Source organism: Epinephelus moara, chromosome 2 (assembly GCF_006386435.1).
Source record: "Epinephelus moara isolate mb chromosome 2, YSFRI_EMoa_1.0, whole genome shotgun sequence".
Taxonomy (NCBI): domain Eukaryota; kingdom Metazoa; phylum Chordata; class Actinopteri; order Perciformes; family Serranidae; genus Epinephelus; species Epinephelus moara.
Window position 1 is genome coordinate 10,861,918 of NC_065507.1, and position 20,688 is coordinate 10,882,605.

A 20,688-nucleotide genomic window follows, 5' to 3' on the forward strand; every position below is an offset into this window, starting at 1 on the left:
AGTGGTTTAATACTACAGCAAACACTCCTCAAGCAGCTACTTTGTCAGAAATAGAACTTGAGAGCAACTGGTGAATCTGATTATTCTGCAACCAAACAAACTGACACTGTTTTAATAAAGACGGCGTTCATAAATAATTGCAACTGTTACTGCTGCGCTCGGGCAAGTAGTTTTCCACAAAACAAATGTCCATGTCTCATTTTCAGGACACATTTTTAATGAATGGTTGCGGTTAGCACTGACCTCTGTGACAAACTTAATACAGCTCTGATACAGCATTAGGAGAGCGAACAGTGAGCAGAAAGGCTGATAAAATTTTAAATAGTGACACTGAATTATGTGCCGCATCATTTCATATGAATCCCTTGTGTGTGACAATAAAAAAAATCATATAAAAAGGTAATTACAGAATGTAAATACGTTGGATTACTATTTCTGAAAAATGCCAACCATAAATAATGTAATAAGGCAGAAATGCATTTTGATTTAATGAAATTTAATGAAAGTTTGAATGATTACAACTTTAGCTAAGTTTGAGATGAAGTTGTTTAATAATGTTAAAAACAAATTTGCAGCAACTTAGAAAAAAGTTGAGGTATGTAAAGTGAAAACATTTTCTGTCAGTATTTTCAGTGCAGAGTGAACAGCATAGAATACCGAAGCGTACTTTTCTGGCACTATATGCTCTCATTTATGTCTGCCATAAAAGAGCCCTTTTATACTTATTGTCATTAAATGTACAAAACAGTATCCCAATTACATTTTATCTCCTTTCATTCATCACAGTGCTGTTTGACAGCATAAATCTAACCCATAATAACCTTCCTTCCAATCATTATGCTTTTGCAGGGGGAATATGGCAGCTGCCTGCAGCCTTTGATTTCATCTTGCCCCAGATCTGCATTGTAATGAGCACTCAGGTCAATCAATAATTCACTGGAGTTTCAGTTATAAAAAAGAACGAGAGAGAGAGAAAGAAAGAAAGAAAAAACAAACATCAGCTCGTGGGTAAAACAGGGAGAGGACTTTGATCAGTGCCATTGAGAGACACATATAGCTGTTGTGATGCTTTCGTCTCTGTTGTATTTGTCAAAGCTTAGAGGAGGGAATGGAGGAGCCTTTGCACATCTGTGTATCTGAGGGGGGTTATACATATTATACACAGACTGTATTACATTAAATGCTGACATTTCTGCGTGCACTGTACGTATAGTGGGTAAATCTCATCTGCTTTGACTGATGGAAGAGTTGATTGTTATTTAGAGAGTCATGCTGGGACTTGTGTAAAGCTTTCCGTGCCTCTAACCGCACCATGTAATGCTAGTTTTTGATTAAGTATAGGATGAGTCTGTGTCTTACTGTGAAGTTATTACCCTGCCTGAATGAGTAACTGTAGAGGTTTTTTTTTTTTTGTTAGGAAAAAATATGTATATACAATAACTTTGGTGGCTTTATAAGCACTCTCATTATATGGGAATTGACTGTGTGGTGAGATTGGGTGTCATGCAGTCAAATCCTTGCAGGTGCCGTTTGAAATGAGTTTTGTCTTATGTGGTTCAAACTGCCAGTATTGCAATGTTGCGGAAACAGAAAACATCCCACTGATAATTGCGTGGAAAAACAACAACAGTGAAGTCATTACATGCCAGTGTGCCATCATCAAAAATAATGCACATTACATATTGATTTATAACTTAATTACACATCTACGCACTTTATTAATAGTCTACATTTATCATCATGTGGTTATCATGTGGCTAATGCTGTCTCTTTCCTTGTGTCTGTATCTACAGTTCCCCCAGAGGACCCAGTCATCAGTGGAGGGCCGGTGGTGAGCCTAAGGGCAGGTGACCCACTCAATCTGACCTGCCATGCTGACAATGCCAAGCCGGCAGCCTCAATCATCTGGATCCGCAATGGAGAGGTCCTTAATGGGGCCATGTACTCCAAGGTAAGCATGGAGGTGTGTGTCATACCAGGTTTGAAGGGTGTGGGGGTGGAATGAAGGGTGAGGGTTGCATGGTGGGTGTGTTTTCATTCTCTAGACCAGTGGTTCCCAACTGGTCCAGCCACGGGGTCATTAGTCATTAGTTCAAGGTCCACACAGTTTAATACATTCATGCTTGCATTTGGCCGTGTTGTCGAGCTAGTTTGCTGTCTCTGTCAGGTAGCTGTCTGTTAGTGATTCGCTTTACAGCAGGAAATGGCACTTCAAAATAAAAGCTCTGTGCCAAAAATGTACTGTACTGTGTTCTTTACAAACTTTACATGTTTGCGAGTCCCTGCAGTCCATTTTAAGACCATGACCCACCAGTTGGGAACCACTGCTCTAGACTGTATGAAAACACCTAGTACTATACATTGCTGCAACAAGTCCTCCATCAGTACAGCCACATAGGTTGTTTGTTCCTACCCTCTAATACACGGGTCGTTAACCTCTACTGTGAAAAGAGCAATTTTTGGCCAAAGAAAAAAAACTTTTTGGAGCCGCAAGATATATTTGAGCCTTAAAATGAAGGTAACACAGCCTATTAACTCTAAAGTAGCCTATCAACAAACCCAATTGGCCTGAATAAGCATTCATTAATATGTTTACCACAAGGTGGCTACTCTGCAGTGAACTATTTATTGATTATTTAGTACTTTGTTTGTTTGTAGCATTGGTGATCAAAGCAGACAAATCTGTCCATGCACTATTAAATGCTTTTTTTACCCTCTGAGACTGTTCCTTTCTTTTTCAAATCCATGGCTAAAGCTAATGGAAACAACTGGAGAGGGGCTAAAGAGTCACATGCTGCTCCATAGCTGCAGGTTGCTTACCCCTGCTCTAATATGACCTATGTTCGCACCCCTACCAGAGTGTTTGGAGTTAAGTCTGGTTCACACTACACGATTTTCACCCCAATTTTGCGTCACAGAGACTATCGTAATCTTCTGAGTGGTCATACCTAGCGACATGTGTTTCTGTCATCGGGAGTTTCGCCAACTGCGTTACGACCTGTGTGTGCACACCACAAGATTTCTCCACCAAGCCCTCGCCGACAGAGCCCCAGATAATGCAGTGATGTCACCAAACTACGTTTTTTAACTTGGAGACGACACGTCGTAAAGGCATGGATATTCTTCCCAGTGTTGAATCAGATCTGCCTCCAGGGCCTGTGTCCAAAAACAATGCGCTGCCCGTAATCCTGTGGATGCGCCATTGTTGTTGTTGCTTGCCGGCTTGTCAGTGTTGCCAGATCTTGGGAGAGAAACAAGCAACCAGGGCTATGGAGACAAGCCCAAAAGAAGCGGCGGATATATATATAGAGGAAGGTGACGTTAAGAGAGCAAGCCCAAATAAGCACTTTAGAAACAAGCCCAAAAAAACGCAACCCTTGACTACCAATATTTGTAAGCGACAAGTAAGAGAAAGTCGCGGCTAATAAGTGGACCTGGCAACCCTGCGGCTTGTCCTCCTCACATTTCTTACGTCCTCCTGCCAGATATCCAGTCCCAGTCGCAGACGAGGAGGCGACTTGCTCGTAGCCTTGTTCACACATGAGGACTCGTTGTGGCAGACTATCTGCCGACTCACCTCTGACCCAAGGTGGCTCTCAAGATCCTCTGCGACGTCAAAATCGCGGTGAAAATCGTGTAATGTGAACTAGGCTTTTGAAAAGAATCAAGGTTTGGGGTAAAATAACTATGTTATGCAACTTCATGTCACATTGTCACATTAAATACTGAACATAATGTGACATTAAGTACATAGCGTGACATAACATCAAAGCTAAAACGACTGAACGTTGTCTTTTGGTGTCACACAGGACACAAACAGTGGTCCTCTGGATCTAAGTCCTGTGTTTGTTTGACCGATCTGACCACCCCAACCTCCTCCCCATGCGGACATGTCGCTCTTGATATAAAGTCTTCCTTCTTTGCTGCCGTCATAATTACTACGGCCACTAGAGGTCACCGTCTATCAGTAAACGTAAATATGGGTTGTGATAAGTTGTTGCACAAACGAGCTATGTTGTTGTGTTTGGGGGGGAGGACAGTCTTTGTTTCTGCATGTCTTGCTCTGCTGTAAATAACTACTGCGAAAGTGCTAAACACCCATGAGATGTTTCAGAGTGACTGTCTGAGTCATTGGTGGGCGTTTGCCTCAGCACCCAGACTGCTTTTTGAAATGAAAACCCTTGAAAATCCAGGTTGTGTTTTGATTCCAAAAATGATGGCTGGCCTTTTTTTTTTTCCGGTATACAAATCAACTCAGACAAGCAGATGGTGAGATCGGGGAACTATCAGTGACTTTACGCTTCTCACTGTTGTTTTGATCTCCTCCTTCAGTGGCGTTTGTCTCTCTTCATCTTCCCAACCTGTTAGAAAATCTACTTTGTCATTTCAGTGCTGGAATCTGCCTGAACCTTTTCAGGGCGAAGTATGATTCTCGCTGACAGATCGTGTTCCCACTTTTGATGCTGTGGCACACAATAGCCACTGTTCACACAGCAGCATGGTGGCATGATCACCTGAACCCATAGACTCTTGAATGACACTAACCCTTTAGGCTAATCATGCAATCAACACTGCCATGTTCTATTTCCATTTAAACAAAGGACATAAAGAGACCAGGCACTTTAGAGCACTAACACCTCCCCCGCCTTCCCTCGCTCCCTACTCTGCCTCATCCCATTATCGGCTTTTTTCAAAGAGCAGATAAATGCCATTGATTGGACTGGGGTACGGCACCAGGCCGATTTGAATAAAGTGATTGCTTGAGGTGCCGCTCGCTAATGGTGGGCGGAGAGTGCGTTTCCTGCCTTCACTTCCTCTCAGAGCAAAGGCAGATATGAGGACATTCTGTGCTGGTAGCTGATGGATGCTCACATGTCTCCTCTGAGCTCGAGTATGTCCCTCTCCCCTCTTATCTCTATTGCCTACCATTAAAAAGCAATGGGTTCGATTAAAAGGAGATGAGGAGATATTTTCTTTTTTTGGGGGGTCCGAAGAGCAGTAGGGGCGACATTTTGTAAGCATAATCATCTGCTCTGATGGTCTCCTCATATCCCGCCGATCAAGAGGACTAATGTGAGCAGATGTGGTGGAGGATTCACAGAAATGGCTTTCCTGATGGTGTCATATCTAATGATAGTTCTGACCCAAAGATAATTTTCCACTAAGGCCTCCAAAAGCTCATCTCTATGACCTCTTAGAAAACTATTTACTGGACCAGTGGTTAAAGAGAAAGTGTATGATTAAAGCTATCGCTTAGCAAAAATGTGTGTCCGTTTTATCATATGAGAAAGTCACCGAATCGATGCAGTTTGTATCATTAGTGAGGGTAGCTTTCAAAAAAAGCAGAACTTCAGTGCATGATGGAGGGGGCTCCCCAAATAATGAAGTGGCAGAAGCTTGTCACAGCAAGGTGAATGGTTCAAATATCAAGACTGGCTGTGAAAATGTGGGCAGACGAAATTAATGAATAATGTTCTCTCTTCCCACAAACACTCATCTCCCATCTGCTCCAGTGGAGCCGCTCAGTGGCAAACAGCAAAGGACTGTTTGGAATAAGCAGCCCCCAGGTCTGAGCTGTGGTTCGGAGGTGTGCACACTTGCTCTGTGATACTTTTACACTGGAATGGTACAACAAATCATTTGAAAAACATGATGCATTTCCCTCCCCAGTGTGCTACATTTTTTTTCTCTGAATGCTCTGGTGGCATGCTGAGAGGTGAGCAGGAGACTGGGGAGTTATCTCCGTGTTAGGAGGCTTAAAAAAATGAAAAATAATGACATTTTTATGAGCTCTTCTTGCTGGCAAGAGCAGAATAGTGCTTTTTTATTGTATACCCCTCTCAGCTTTGCAGTAAAATGGTGTTGCTGTTTAATATCAGGTAAAATTGCTAAAGTACATGAAGCTGCTGCCGTTGATGGATATCATTTTCAGCAGAAAAAATAATTATCCATTTTCCATTCCTAGGTCTTCTCTTTTTTTCCCCACCCCTCTTTCCTATAAGTGTTCAAAGCAGCTGCTTCCTCTGCCTACCTGTGTCATTATTTCCCCCCCATCCTTCATGGGAGGTTATTTGTGTGTGTGTAATTGGAACACTTTATTGCATTTTAATCGTCACACCCATTGAGTAATAGGGTGGGAAAATACTTACAAATAAAATAACCTATTAAAATCTGAGTGCGCATTAAACAAGTCAACTTTTATTCATTATGAGACAGGTATAGTTTTCCCAGCAGTGGAGAATGATATCAAGTCAAAGGGCTCTTTACTTTCAACATTAATTTAAGTCATTGTGCTAGTTTTTAAAGATCTCGTATGATTTCGGCAAGCTAATTAACCTAATTCATTCAGGATGAAAATTAAAAGTGTGATCTGAAATATAGATCTCTTCAATTAATTGCTTTGAAGGACCTTTGAAATGATCTTATTGAGGTGAATAGTCCGTTAAGTTAAACAAAAGAAACCTATTTCATCTCAGTGACCAGGGTTTAAAAAAATGCCATATTTTCACTTCTGCATAAACATAAAGTACAATGTTAAAGCAATCATCCGTTTTAGTGAAAGAACCCTTGTTTGAAATGGCTGATTAAATATAACCCAGAGATTAATTTGATATTAATTCAAAGGCGTGTTGGATGGGTTAGCAGAATATTAATGATGTGTGTATTATTAGCTTATTGCTCACTTGGTAAATTTGGCCCCGTCCCTGAGGAAGGCTTCCTACATCTACATCCCCTATAACTGTCAGAATCACCAGGTTCAAATGTTATCGCTCACTTAAATGTGTGTTAGTAGTGGTTATCAGCATCATAGATATGGGTTAGTAGGATCCCCTGATGCAGACTGGTGTGTTATCAACACATTAAACTGCCACGTATTTGTTCTGTGACAATGGGGGAGGTCAGCTGACGTGTCGGTGGTATAGCAAGCGAGTACTGCTGTGTAGGGATGTCAGTCAGGATGGTGAAAGGAACAAATGCAGGACTTACCCAGGAGACTACGGTTCATGTTTCAGTGTGAAAGCAAAAGTTACTGGTGAGTCATTTTAAGTATGAGACATATGTCATGTGAAGTAGCCTATGTCACATGACATAGGTGACTCACACCTAGTGCTTATGTCACCTACTTAAGATAAGATACACCTCTATTGATCCCATAATTGAGAAATTCCAGAGACACTACTTGACCTGTGTAACTCAACCACGATGTCTTTCCTAAACCTAACCACATTGTTGAAATGAAAGTGAAACCTAACAACACTGCTCTTGATGCTATAGAGCATGTAATGGGTGATAACAGCATTCGTAACAGACTAGTCAGTGTAGCAGGACCTTTTAACCCATATCTATGATACTTATAACCACCAAAGCCCATTTAATCAAGTTATGACATTTTAAAATGGGTGTCAGACAATCATCAAGACCAGGCCACATCAGGGGAACTCAAACACTAATGATTAAAAGTAGGTTTTGAGCCTGGACTTAACAGAGTTAATAAAGGGAGCAGACCTGATTGGGAGGGGGATGCTGTTCCAGTTTTGGGGGCAGGCACAGCAAAGGTACAATCAAACCTGAGTTTGAAACTGGAGCGTAGGACAGCCCGACCTTCTAACCCCTTATTCTACTCCCAGGTCCCTCAGGTGAGCTGACCTGGGGTAGAAAAAGGGGTTAGAAGGTCTGCAATGTAGGATGGGGCCAGACCATGTTGTTAACAAACAGGAGAACCTTAAAAACAATTCTGAACTTTACAGGCAGCCAGTGGAGAGAGGCTATTCTGTTTATATAATATGCTTGTAATATTTGCAAGAGCTTCCATGATATGGTGACTTCATGGTTGCTAGTCTGTTATTTGCAAGTGTTAACTCTTAACTGACTCCATTAGCAGAGTATTTTTCTGATCACGTGCAGATTTAATGTATGGTAGCTAGCCTTGTCCACAGGAAACCCTTAAACCCTATATGGACGGGATTAGTTTAACATGGAGACGTGGGGTAAAGTAATTATTACCAAGGATTTTAGTCCCGTCCGAACACGCCATGGCTGTAATCATTACAGATAATGTCAGTAAACATTACGTCGACTTTTACCTTCTGTAAAACGGTCTGAAGAAAATACCTCGGGTAATATTAATCGCGTGCGAACGAGATCCTTTTTTCCGTGCTTGCAACTAGTTTTCCGTGTTTTTTCGATGATGAAGGCGCATGAAGCATCCAGTGTTGTCGGCAGTCGTGATAGTGTACATTCTTCTAATGATCGCATAGCCCTACATGGGAGACCAATCAGAAAGGTCGAGAAGAAAGCACTTTTAAGAGCCACGAGACTTCTGGTTGTGTTAGGTAGGCCTAATATAAATCCATATTGCTAATCGAATTTCGGAGATTTCTTGTCCCGTGCAAATCGGACATTTATATTACAGACATCCTGTGGTAAACTGTAATTAGTCCACATCCCTATGTAAAACTACTCCCGTCCGAATAGTACTTTAGACTGGGAACTGCCCATTGGTTCGACAGCCCATTGGTTCGACAGCCCATTGGTTCGACATCCCATTGTTCCGACCATATTAAACTCATTGTTCCGAAGTCCGTTCCGAAATCATCATGATGCCCTGTGGTTAAGGTCTGGTTAGGTTTAGGCACAAAAACCACTTGGTTAGGGTCAGGAAAAGATCATGGTGTGGGTTAAAATGAAAAAGAAAGTGACAAACACATAAGCCGTGAGCCTGCTCCGCCTCAAGCCGGTCGTGGCGCACCATACGCCCGCCTCGAGCCGTTCAGCACCGCGGACAGTCGGACTAATGGGATGTCGAACCAATGGGCTGTCGAACCAATGACATGGACCCCTTTAGACTATCTAGTTAGAACCTTGACCATAAATTGACTTCTCAGCAACACCTACAATACTAGTGGGCAATTCACCAAAATTCACGAGTGCTGCTACCAAGCATAATGTGATAATCGGTCACAAATATGATATGTTCTTGATGACGCTCCTGACACAAGTCCCCGATTCTGATGTACAACATCCACTTTAATGTAGTCCAATTTTGCAATTTAGTTCTTACTTTGCCTTTAAAAGAATAATTCAAAAAGTAGATACTGTCATTTAGCACATCTATAATAATCAAAATGCTTCAAAAATTGAAATAAAAATGTGAATGTTTGTGGTGAATCCATTGTCTTTTATGATCACTTAACATCCTTAAACAATCTAACAAAAAGTCTGCCTGATAAAGGACTTTAATATTAAAATGTTGTAGTAGTTCTGGTGTATACATTATGGGCATTTTAAACATTTAAAAGATTACCAGCAGCGTTAAAATAGGCCTGTAGGCAGAACAGAGGTAAACACAGTGAATTAGCTCGGCTGGCAGTACATCAAGTTTTATTTAGTAGATAATCCATTTGGTTCAGCCGTTTTTTTAATTAGTAGATAATCCGGATGGATAGGCTTTTTGAAGCCACTGTCTGGTCCTTTACTGACAGGTCACCTTCTTGTTTAATTAACATTTGGCACGGCAGTTACAGCTTTAAGTCAAGCCAGGTTAGCTGTTGTTATGTTGTGGTAGAAGACAGTCTATCTAACAATAAAAGCCACACTGACAATAAGTGAACCCCCTCAACAAAATGCAAAATGTGGTAGCTGGCAGAGAGATGCATGGCCCAAACCAAGACTAAAAGCCAAAAAGGTTGTCCAAAAGACAGAGAGCCGGTGAGGTACCCCTGTTTCTGCTAATGTTAGCATGAATCAACTTGATAGGCAATAGTTTGGCTCATTGCTGTGTGTTTCTCCGTCTCCTTTACCCTGTAGTGGTCAAAAATCACCTGATGCAGCTTTAATTATTCCTGGGGAAAAAAACCCTGCTCTTTCCATCTCAATCTTGTTACTTTTGCCTTCCCTTTCCCAGCATAGTTAATTTTAAGAGTATTCTTCACACAGGCTCCAGGCAGTGATATGAAAATTTATCAATTTGTAATGTGGCATGGTGTTGAATTCAATGCAGCAGCCAGCTAACCCCCTTCTTAAGATTAATGACTTCAGACAGGTCCAGAGCGACGAGGGAAACAATCCTGATTGTGTCAGAAAGGATATTACATTGACATATCCCACGTCTGACAGCTAATGCGCTCTGCTTTAGAAGTGACTCACGCACAGCTATGAATTTCATCTCATGGTTCTTCACATACAAATGGACTTCACAGGAACATGGATGGCATCTATAATATCCGTCTACTTATAAAATGCTTATTAATACACGGGAGGAAAAAAAAATCTTTATCCTCACTCCAATACTACAGACATTCTGCTGTGACTTAAGAGGTACCTTTAGGTACTTGAACTATAAAGTGGTTAGATAAAAAAGATTTCTTTTTAAATGTCTCGGCGTCTGATTTTACAAGTTCAATGACAGTATAATTATATTATTCAGAATACAGTATGCTTTAGAGAGGCAACCATAGTTAGATTACACTTTTATTAAAAAGAATGCCTTACATTAAAGGAGAGAAATGAGAAGATAATTACCACTGGTTTGCACACTGACAACGAACCACAGTTTGGCTCAGCTAATGATTAATGGGTAGTGATTACGAGGTTGAAATATACCATATGCTGCTAAGCTTTCTTAAACTTTGTGAGAACACTTTAAATATACAGTAATGTACCTGGCTGCGTTTACCTTTTGTGCCTCTGTAGAGCTCAGTGAACCTATTGTATGTAAGTAAATGGCCATAACATTTGGAGAAGTATAGGTTTGCAGACTGAAATTTCGTATAGACGTTGAGGTGTGACGTGAATATTTTTCTTGCTGTGTGGTTTGCTATTAGAATCTAAGTAAAGGAAATATCCATGAACAATCCATACATGTGTGAGGCTAATCCAAAGGTAGCAGTGCAGTAAAGCAAGCCCACTGTGAGCTCCCTCTGGTCAACACAGCAGTTCTGCTTCTATGTTAAGAAAATGTTTGATGTACTTCGCTATAGCAGGGCGCTCTTTTCTTCAAAGACACAAAGCAACAGTGAGCCTCCTCTAAAGAGATGGCAAGGAAATGCATCTTGACTTTGTGGCTGACCACACTGTGCCCCGTTGCCCACGCAATTTGTTCTAGTCAGTGACTTTGTTCTGCCCCGCACTGGTTAACATAGACTCCCGGAGCCCTCCCCAGAGCGTTTTGGGGAGAGTGAGAGCTACTGAGCGCTACCAACCGATTCCAGATGGCTTCCACAATGTAGGGCTCAGAGGATGAGCGCTGAAAAGAAGATTGATTTCCTTTGTGGAGTATGACAAGCCATGCACTAGAGCGCAGCTCTCCAGACACACAAAAGAGGCTCAAAAAACATATTTCTACTTTTTTATTTTTTCATTTCAATCAGCTTTGCAGTAAAACTACAGGCTGGAGCGTTCTGAGGGTTTGCCTGTGGTCTCCCAAGGGACAAGATGTGTGTATTCATGACTTTGCTGCTGTTTTGTTGGGTTTTTTTTTTTTTTTGTTGTTCCACTTTTATACCTCCTCCATCAAAACTTATCTGGTGAACCGTTTGTTCTTTCTCTCCTCTCTGTTTGTATATCATTTAAACTGTTTAGGATCCCAGCTTCATTTTGAGCCAATGACGATACAATCAAATATGTCTCTGACTTGACTTTTTTTACCACCCAAAATCACAACAACTGGAGATTCTGTTTATTAATTATAAAAAATTAAATATTAAAGCATGGCGATCCATCAGACCAACCAACCAACCACATGGCGTCGATTTAGAGACCTGAAACATTACATCTGCAATTATCAGCGCCGTCACTTTTAACTTTCCTTAACTTTGCTTCACTCTTTGCAGACCTTGCTCCGGGATGGCAGGAGAGAGAGCACCGTGAGCACGCTCTACCTATCGCCTTCCAACATCGAGACGGGTCAGCAGATCATCTGCAAGGCCTCCAACAAGGCCATCCCCAATGGCAAGGAGACCAGTGTCACAATCGACATCCAACGTAAGCGTACCACTTCTCCCTTTCCGTCTCCCTTTTTATTGCTTTCACTGTCTCCCCCTTCACTTTTACGCTTTCTTGTTTAAGTTATTGTTTTTTGAAGTCCCTTGGTTAGCGATCAGTGCAGATGGGGGGAAAAACTCTTTGTGTGACATGCATTGCTCAGTATTTGAGGTATTTCTCACATGTAGAGGCGTGAAACTGTCTGACAGGCATACGTGACTAACACACTGTAAACATCTAGGATTCATTTTAGGCTCTGATGGATATTTATAATTGGTTTCCATTTTGCTTTCATACCATGTAGGTGGGTGGATGGATTGATGATGCATCACTTTTTCTTTTTTCTTTCGTTTTTTTTTTCTTTTTTTTAATGAAATATCAAAAGGAGCTGTCCATCTGAAATGAATGGGACTGTCTTTTTTGGTCCAGCTACCTGCCTGCTGTGGCGCTATGCACACTGTCTCCACCTCTTTTATTTCCTTGCTCATGCCATCAATCTTTTCGATGAGAGCATGCACAATTCCCCTCTAAAATAGGCAAAGTAAGCCCAGCGTGTAAAACACATTCAGCCTCAATTGTCAGGGAATCTTTTTTCGATCAAGAACCGTTCACAGTAAGAGAGGGGCTTTGAACAAAGGGATTTTGCATCACTCACGGCCCCTTCAACACCATTAAGTATGACTAATAAAGCAGAAAATGCTATTTAGAGAGGCAATATGACTGACGGCTCCACTCTTTTCATTATGTGCACCACAAGAGGCAAGCATGGCAAGAGCGGGCACGGCACGATCAGGCCAACTCAGGCGCGGGAGTAAAAATGATTAACAGTTGTTAGTGTTTGCAACCCTTGCAGTTTGTCCTCGTCATTCTTTTTTTGTCATGCAGTCAGAGAGGGAAGTCTGCCCACATGTAAACTGATTTGTCACCATGTATAATGATGTGTCTGTGATAAATGCTCGCCATCATAGCATCATCCTCGCTTCTGAATGTATGATTTAACCCTGAAAAATGAGTGCAGCAGATTTCTAATTAGCATTCCAAAATGTGCTCTTTACACAATTAAAGCTCCCGACAACATTTTTCACAGTGTGAGATCAAACTGAGCGACAGCAGAGACTAATTGTCGAGATTCAAAAAGTCTCCCACAAGGCTTAGCCTCTTGTTTCCCTCCCTCCTTCTCACTCCCCCACCCACTTCCTCAGACTTGACAGGTAAAGTGTTCAGCGCAGTTCAGCAGAGCCTCCGGAGTTTGTGCGAAGAACCACTTTCAAATTAAGCTTCTCCTGAAATGAAACGAGCTGTAATTGAACTTTGATTCATTCGTGTTGGGCATCAATTTGCTTAATTTCAGTGCTGCCTAATTCGATTACAAGGTTCTTGGCTCAACAAAAGAATCTGAAATACTTCATGGGGTTTTTTTTTAACAAAAATAAAACAAAATACAGATTATGGTGTAGATGTAAACCATATCTTGACATGAGGAAAACACAGATTTATTTAAGTATTCTGCAGCCAGTGGTGGAAGAAGAAGTCCTCAGATCTTTTACTTAAAGTCTGGTATTTTGCACTTTGAGCCCCATGTCTGGTTTGTTTATGATGAAATAGAGTGATTAAGACCAAAATAGTGATGATTGCTCATTTTCAGAGAATTTGGCTTTCCCCTGCCTGGCTTAACACTGCAGCCTATGGCCATGTGTGAACCTGTCCTAAAACCACCCTAAACGCTCGTTTTCAAAGCCATGAAACCAGCCATGAGTGGTCAGTGGTGTTCGCTGATGTTCTGACATAAAAATTGTAGCAAACTCATCTCAATTGTGGAACTATTTTTCAGCTGCCTCACACCGGTGTGTAAACTTCCGCTTGATCGTTCCTTTGACCCTGAAGCGTTATACACTCCAGCCCACTTGATGGCAATAATGCTCCTTTACGTGGGTGTCACCAACCAGCAGGAAACCATTGCAATGTAATGGGACACAGAAAAGAAGCAGAAGAACAAGGCTGCTGTTGTGTTCAAAGGCATCGTACTGCGACGGATGTTTACAAGCGTGTAATCCATTGTGCAGTTGTTTAAACTTATTACAAAACTTTTTCATTCGTTCTCGTTCTTCCTCCAGGAGCGCACACAGCACTGTCGAGCCAGCACTTTCGCTGAGCTAAAAGACTACATGACTACAACCTTGTCGTAAACAACCCCCTTTCTGTTTCCGCTGGCGGATTACTACCAACGGACAATGAGGCCTCCTATAGAAAGACAATGTATTACACAAAATGTCAAATAAATTATCACGGAAACCACAGTTTGCTACGATTTTATGTCAGAACATCAACGGACACCACTGACCACTTGGTGAATTTCATGGCTTTGAAAACGAACATTTAGGGTGGTTATAGGACAGGTTCACACATGGCCATAGGCAGCAGTGTTAAGCCAGGCAGGGGAGAGCCAAATTCTCCAAAAATGAGCAATCGTCACTATTTTGGTCTGAGCCACTCTATTTCATCATAAACAACCCAGACATGGGGCTCATAGTGCAAAATACTGGACTCCTCCTTTAAGTAAAAGCAGTAATACCACAGTCTTAAAATACTCAGTTACAAGCAAAAGCCCTGCATTCAAACTCCTACTTGTGTAAAAGTTTAAAGTATTGGCATCAAAATATACTCAAAATAAAAAGCAGAACTACTTAATATGCGGAACAGCCCTTTTCAGAATAATACACATTAGAATATTGGATTATAGTGACTGATGCATTAATGTGTTCATCACTTTAATGTTGCAGCTGGTAAGAGGGGAGCTCAATTACAATTAATCTGTAATAACACATCCTCATTTATTACTTGATTTACATTTTGTATTAATAATCTGAATCTGTGAAGTAACTAATGTTGTCAATAAATGTAGTGGAGTAAAGTGTACTATATTTCCCTCTGAGATGTAGAATAGAAGTATAAAGTAGCACAATATGGACACATGTAAGTCAAAGTACCTCAAAATTGTTCTCAAGCACAATACTTGAGTAAATGTACTTAGTTACATTCCACCACTGCATGCAGCTGACACACATACCTACTGTAACAACATGAGCTTATGCATTCAGCTCTCAGTTGCATTTTATAAATTGTGTCTTGTAAAGGTTTACAGAGTTGAGCTAATATTGTGAGGAAGTGGTATTGTGGGGTTGACCTCCTTTTTTTGACACCACATGGGTCTGGATAGGTCTGGCCTATGCGATTGCTCCTCTGCAGAGGGCAGTGCAGCAGGACAACCGAGTGGTAAATATTAATGGGGAGCTGCTGTTGTCACACTGAGAAGGCAGAGCCCAAAAGCCGTGTCCTAATTCAATGGCTGGATCCCCCAAAGGATGCAGCAAACAGGGGTGAGTCCTTAAAGGATCTGAGAGCCAGGCTGAACCAAATCAGACGGGCTAGATAATTCAATAATGTCCTCAGAATTTCGTACAACATGGGCATATTTGGAGAAGATATTTTTGAAATGGATGAGGTTTTGTCTGCCTGTACCGACACATTTGGTCTAGAAATGCAGACTTTGGAGGATCCAGAGTCCCAAATGGGACACAGTCAGCTGTGAGCGAGGATTAGTCTAGACACAGCACAGACTCACATACTCTCAAATGAGCGAACACCTGCACAGGACAACACACAGCACAGGGGAGACAGATGAGAGAAACGACTGGGCGCATGCACAAATCAAACACACAGCAGAATATGCTTTCCTCAAATCTTCCCCCAACCAAATATTCCCTTGCCCTGATAACTCCGCAGCCAAAAACACTGATATAAAGATCCTTTTGTACTTGCAAATGTTCACGGCTTTCTTGGAAGACTTGATTTTCATATTTTCATTATTCAGTTATCTAGTTTAGAAAAACAACGCAACTTCATTATCCAAACACCAAAAACCTTGACCCGGTATTGTCATAGCTGTCAACAAAATACATTCCTCCAAAAACTAATTATCAGAATCTGTGGCAACATTACTGGTGCCAACTACTCAAAAAGGGAACGTGTTCATCTATTTGTTCCTCATGCGCTGGTGATAATAATAGAATAAGAAGCAAAGACAAGTCCTAATATTGTACAGAGTCAGAGACCACTGCCAGGCAGGAGAAAAGGGCCAAACAGGGGAGCATGTGTTACTTTTTTGGAGCAACAGGAAACAGAACTCTATTTCTTCTGCCCACTATACTATTCTCTCAGTGAGCCTTTCTCAAAGGAGGTGAAAACCATCACCCTACCTATCAAGGCAACGGTTCCTCCAGGCTCTCCATGTCAGCTTGTGAAATAAATGTAACACTTGACCATCTCCTCTTTAGAATTGTACCCGGTGTTCCCTCTGTTCTACAAAAAGAAGCAGTCACCAGTCAGGATTTAACAGTACTGCTTCATAATTGTCGGCGGTGTGAAAGGCCTTTAGAAAGGTTACCTGGTAGCAAGGCCAGCACTGATATAGAATATGTTCAGCATAAAATGGTCCTTGTCAGGTTGTATATCATCAGACATTACCAGGTTTACATGGGGCTGTCACAATGACCAGGTTGTTGTTTTGCAAGTCACGTAAGTCAAGTAAGTCTCAAGTCGCTGCACTCAAGTCCTAAGTCAAATCCCAAGTCCTAAACTTTGCTCTTTATCAAATGTAATGCCATTTTAGCAGTTGAAATATACTGAATTTTCAAGTCATCATGGTTTATTATGATTATTGTTTTGTTTGTTTTAATTTATTTATTTATTTATTTATTTGCAGTCATCTGTCAAAACAAGTTTGGTTGTTTGAAGGCTTTTTTTTATTTTATTTATTTATTTTTTTTTGACCACCACATAATTTTTGTACGCAAACAACATTATTAATTGTTTAATTCTTTCCAAATATTAAGTAAGGTAATGTTAGCGCTTCATGGTTTTGTCCTCCGACACAATTGTGTTGACTTTCTGGGCATGAATAATGTAAACATTAGTTGCTTCTGGAAATGAAGGGAAATGAAATGATTCATGGCATATTTTTTTATCACTGAAAATAAATTAAATCACTTACTTTTTAGTATTTGGGCTTCAATTTAAAAGCGTCAACTCCAAGTGAAGCCGCAAGTCATTGGTATTAAGGTCCAAGTCAAGTTGCAGGTCTTTTTTGATTTGGTCAAGTCGAGTCTAAAGTCAGCAAATTTCTGACTCTAGCCTAACTCGAGTCCAAGTCATGTGACTCTAGCTCACACCTCTGCATTAAAGTCTATTTGGGTGCTACTTCTTTTATGGTAAACTTGTCCCTAATGCCCTTCACGTTCATGCATTCATAATCAAAATGTAGATGTTTTCATATACTTAGCATACATCTGTGAATGATACTGTAGTTTGGTCACTAGAAAAAGCCCTGCAGAAATGTAATGCTGTGTAGTACTGGCATGTTTTGTTGCTATGCACATACTGTTTGTTGTGTGCACAACAAAATGCTCACATATATATACTTTATACATAAATAGTTATACCAAACATGAGTAATTATCATCCACATATTAAGAGCTATCAAACTCATTTGCCATTTACAAGAGCTAATGACTAAAATTAGTTTAATGTAAATTTGTGAATCCATTCATATATTTGTGTTGTTTTGGTAGCTACTCAAAAAAGAGCAGTTTCAGTCTGTGAGTAAAAAAAAAAGAACAAATAATAAAGATCTATATATTGTTCTTATTATTTCGTTTCTTGCCAATTTTTTCTGAGAGTTCTCCCACACATATAAAAACAGTCTTAATTGGTTGCTATGTTTGGTGCATAAATAAACTCCTTTTTTTGTTCCTTTGCATGTTGTGCATCAGTGTTTCACAAGTCCTGCTGCAATGTGCACGAGTCCTTAATGTCAGTCTCTGGTGAACCGTTGCTATTAGTCTAAGTGGGACCCTGGTGAGAGCCGGATGCAGTATGTCAGTGATGAGGCTGGAGTGCACACCATCACTCCTCCATTCCTTCCAAGATCTCATTGAGTTAAATTATAACTTGCTGGCCTGAGAGTCCCTTTGATCTTTGGGTAGAGCTTTTACCCCATTTTTGGTGACAGGGTGTGAAGTCAAAAGTTTGAGAGTGGACCTAAGTACACTCATGCCTACTTGTCTAAGTTCAATTTGCCTTCCTAAAATTTAATACTTAGAAATGATATCAAAGCATACAGTCTTGTGAATGTGTTGACAATCATATCAGCTTCGCCTTAATTACCACTAAGAAATTATGAGTTGACAGGTAGCTGCTATCGACTACAGAGATAATGCCTTGCAAATATTTCCCTGACATTTTGTGTGCTGGCTCTGTGTTGAAGATTAGATTCATATTGATGCTCTGATGTGACTCTCAGTAAGGCAGCAAAAGTAAATGTCCCCAGATGGTTGTGTATTCCCTGAAACTGGGGATACTGAGTGTTTACTCTCTCTGAATAAAGTCTGGTATTTTCCATCGCATGTCTCCTTGTGTGCAAGTCCCAATATTTAGAATTAATAGTCTAATTTATTTTCCTTCCCAGAGCTTTCTAATTGACCGTATTAGTGAGATAATATTAATGGCAACAAAAGTAATTAAAATCTTCTCAGTCTGTGTGCCCCTTCTCAACATTTCGTATTCCGCTCACCTCTAAGCCTAGGCGCCCTTTTTTACTTTCCGCTCCATCCTTATAGAAATCCAAATGAGAGTAATCTAAACACAACCCGGCACACTGCTCTACAGCTTAAACCAGCCTAAAATCCAATGCATTTCACTACGGTATTTTCTTTTATCATCACTTTAATGCTCATGATTTACATCCACCTCAGCATTTTTCATTCCCACAGAAGTTCATACAGAGTTATCTGACCAAGGGTTGGACAAATTAGCATCTAAATACAGTATGTACTGGTGATGTTGCCAAAATGAGAGGGATTTAGAGCCAACAGAGGTGATTCAGAACCCTGGATAGACTGCTGACTTTGGTTGTCCATACCAGTCCATTAGCAGACTGTAATTATTTGATAGCGGAGGGGTGGCTACCCCCTGATGCTGTTTTCTCCAGCAGCATGACTTAACTTGCATTATGCCCTTTACTCTTTAATCACTAAACTCCGCTACCCCCCGGCATAAAACCACTGCGGTGAAATATGATTCTGATGCCACAGTTTCATGTCGCGCTGAATCCACACAACTTAAAATATTCCTCAAATATAGTCCAGCTGCATATCTGCACAGCATTGCCCCACATAGAAGCCCGCTTTCAAACACGTAGTGGGAAATGAATGCGCCGGGGACGAGCAAAGCCAAGGTTCTCCGTGTGTTTGCACTGCAAACAAGCTGAGCCATGTGGGGGGAAAATGAATGCCATTTGTTGAGACTAATTAATAAAGAACATGCAGATGTGCAATTGGGGAGGATTTGTTTTTGGTAGCAGCTACATGCTCTCCCTGCTTAATCAAGCAGATAATGGCAAATTCATCTGAAGGCAGATGACAGAATTAGAAACTGAGAGGAAAAGAGTGTAAGGATAAGGGTGCATGAGTTGTTTTTTTAACATTAGATGAATCTCTTATTATGTAGCAATGCTGATGCCACACGTCCAGTGTCCTGAAGATCTCTCTGATGCTCTAAACAAAGCTTTGACTACCATCCTTTGATTTGATCACTTAAGCTGCAGAACATCTGCCTTCATTAGACTGAGTAAATTCCTCGCTGTTCCACGGTTGAATATCTCATGATCAATATGCTGGACCTCAGGTTCTCAGTCAGTCTGTTCTCCCCTCAAGTATTCCACTCAGCCAACCATATGACAGTGTGCCCATATTGCTAAGGCTATAAGCCACAAGCGGATGGCCCACAAACAGCTTCCCCATCCTTCAGAGGCAGCCGACATTCCTGGAGTTTGAGGCTGGTCCTACTGGAGAACAGCTGTCTACAGTGACCCGGAGAGATTGGAAATTGAGCTTTAAGAAAGGGAAAAAAACAATTTATGTTGGCACTATCTCCAGGAAACAGAGAGAAGTTGGAAGATTGTTCCAAAAACACCATCTGGTCTCCACTTTGAACTAACCGATCAAAAGCTGTCGGCCAACCACAACACCACCACCCCCCCCCCATTCATCCTGTTGTTTTCACTGGAGCTCCGATCAGTCCTACTATCCCCATTTCTCTCTATTCATCCATCCCTCCTCCTCTCGGTCCCTCGCTACTACTCTCTTGACGAATCAGAGGAATTAACAATCTTGCATATTGATGCGCTGTTGCGTGATGCCTCAGATGCACTCGCTCAGCAGCTCATGCATTTATACATCAAAGTGGCAAATGGACTTCTTTATTAAGTAGATGTCAAATCTGAAGGGTCAAAGGTGAGAGAAACGACAGTCCCGGTTTTACACACAAGGCCTTTGCTGGCAGACTTTTGACAGCTGTTGCTCCCAGGGCTGTCTTTGCTTGTGGTTCTTCGGGGAGATACAACTATCCAACAAATTGCTCATCTGACTTAGAAATAGATGTAAAGTCGTCATGACATTACCCCTTGCTGAGCGAGACTGAGGTCTTTTTTAAGGGATGGTCGTTTTTTACGCCTCAGTCATTTGAAAAGAGCAATAATTAGTAGCCGGATTGACAGTAACGAGCATTTGAGTTCTTAAAAGTCTTTTGGCGGGAAGACCAGAGAAAAAGGTTGGCATGATTGAAAAGTACAGTGTAGGAACACCTTTAGTG

The 20,688-nt window shown here is 41.1% G+C and overlaps 1 protein-coding gene across 12 annotated transcripts in view; it reads left to right on the forward strand.

Annotated features, from left to right (window-relative positions):
• Positions 1–20,688, forward strand: part of kirrel3b (kirre like nephrin family adhesion molecule 3b) — a 193,524-nt gene that overhangs the window by 134,225 nt on the left and 38,611 nt on the right. For 7 of the 12 annotated variants that reach the window (XM_050072023.1, XM_050072031.1, XM_050072099.1 and 4 more), the window contains 2 exons: positions 1,794–1,963; positions 11,832–11,982. In XM_050072023.1, the coding sequence (XP_049927980.1) occupies positions 1,794–1,963; positions 11,832–11,982 (321 nt within the window). The remainder of the gene's footprint in view (positions 1–1,793; positions 1,964–11,831; positions 11,983–20,688) is intronic. The other 5 variants (XM_050072042.1, XM_050072114.1, XM_050072062.1 and 2 more) reach the window with 1 other exon arrangement.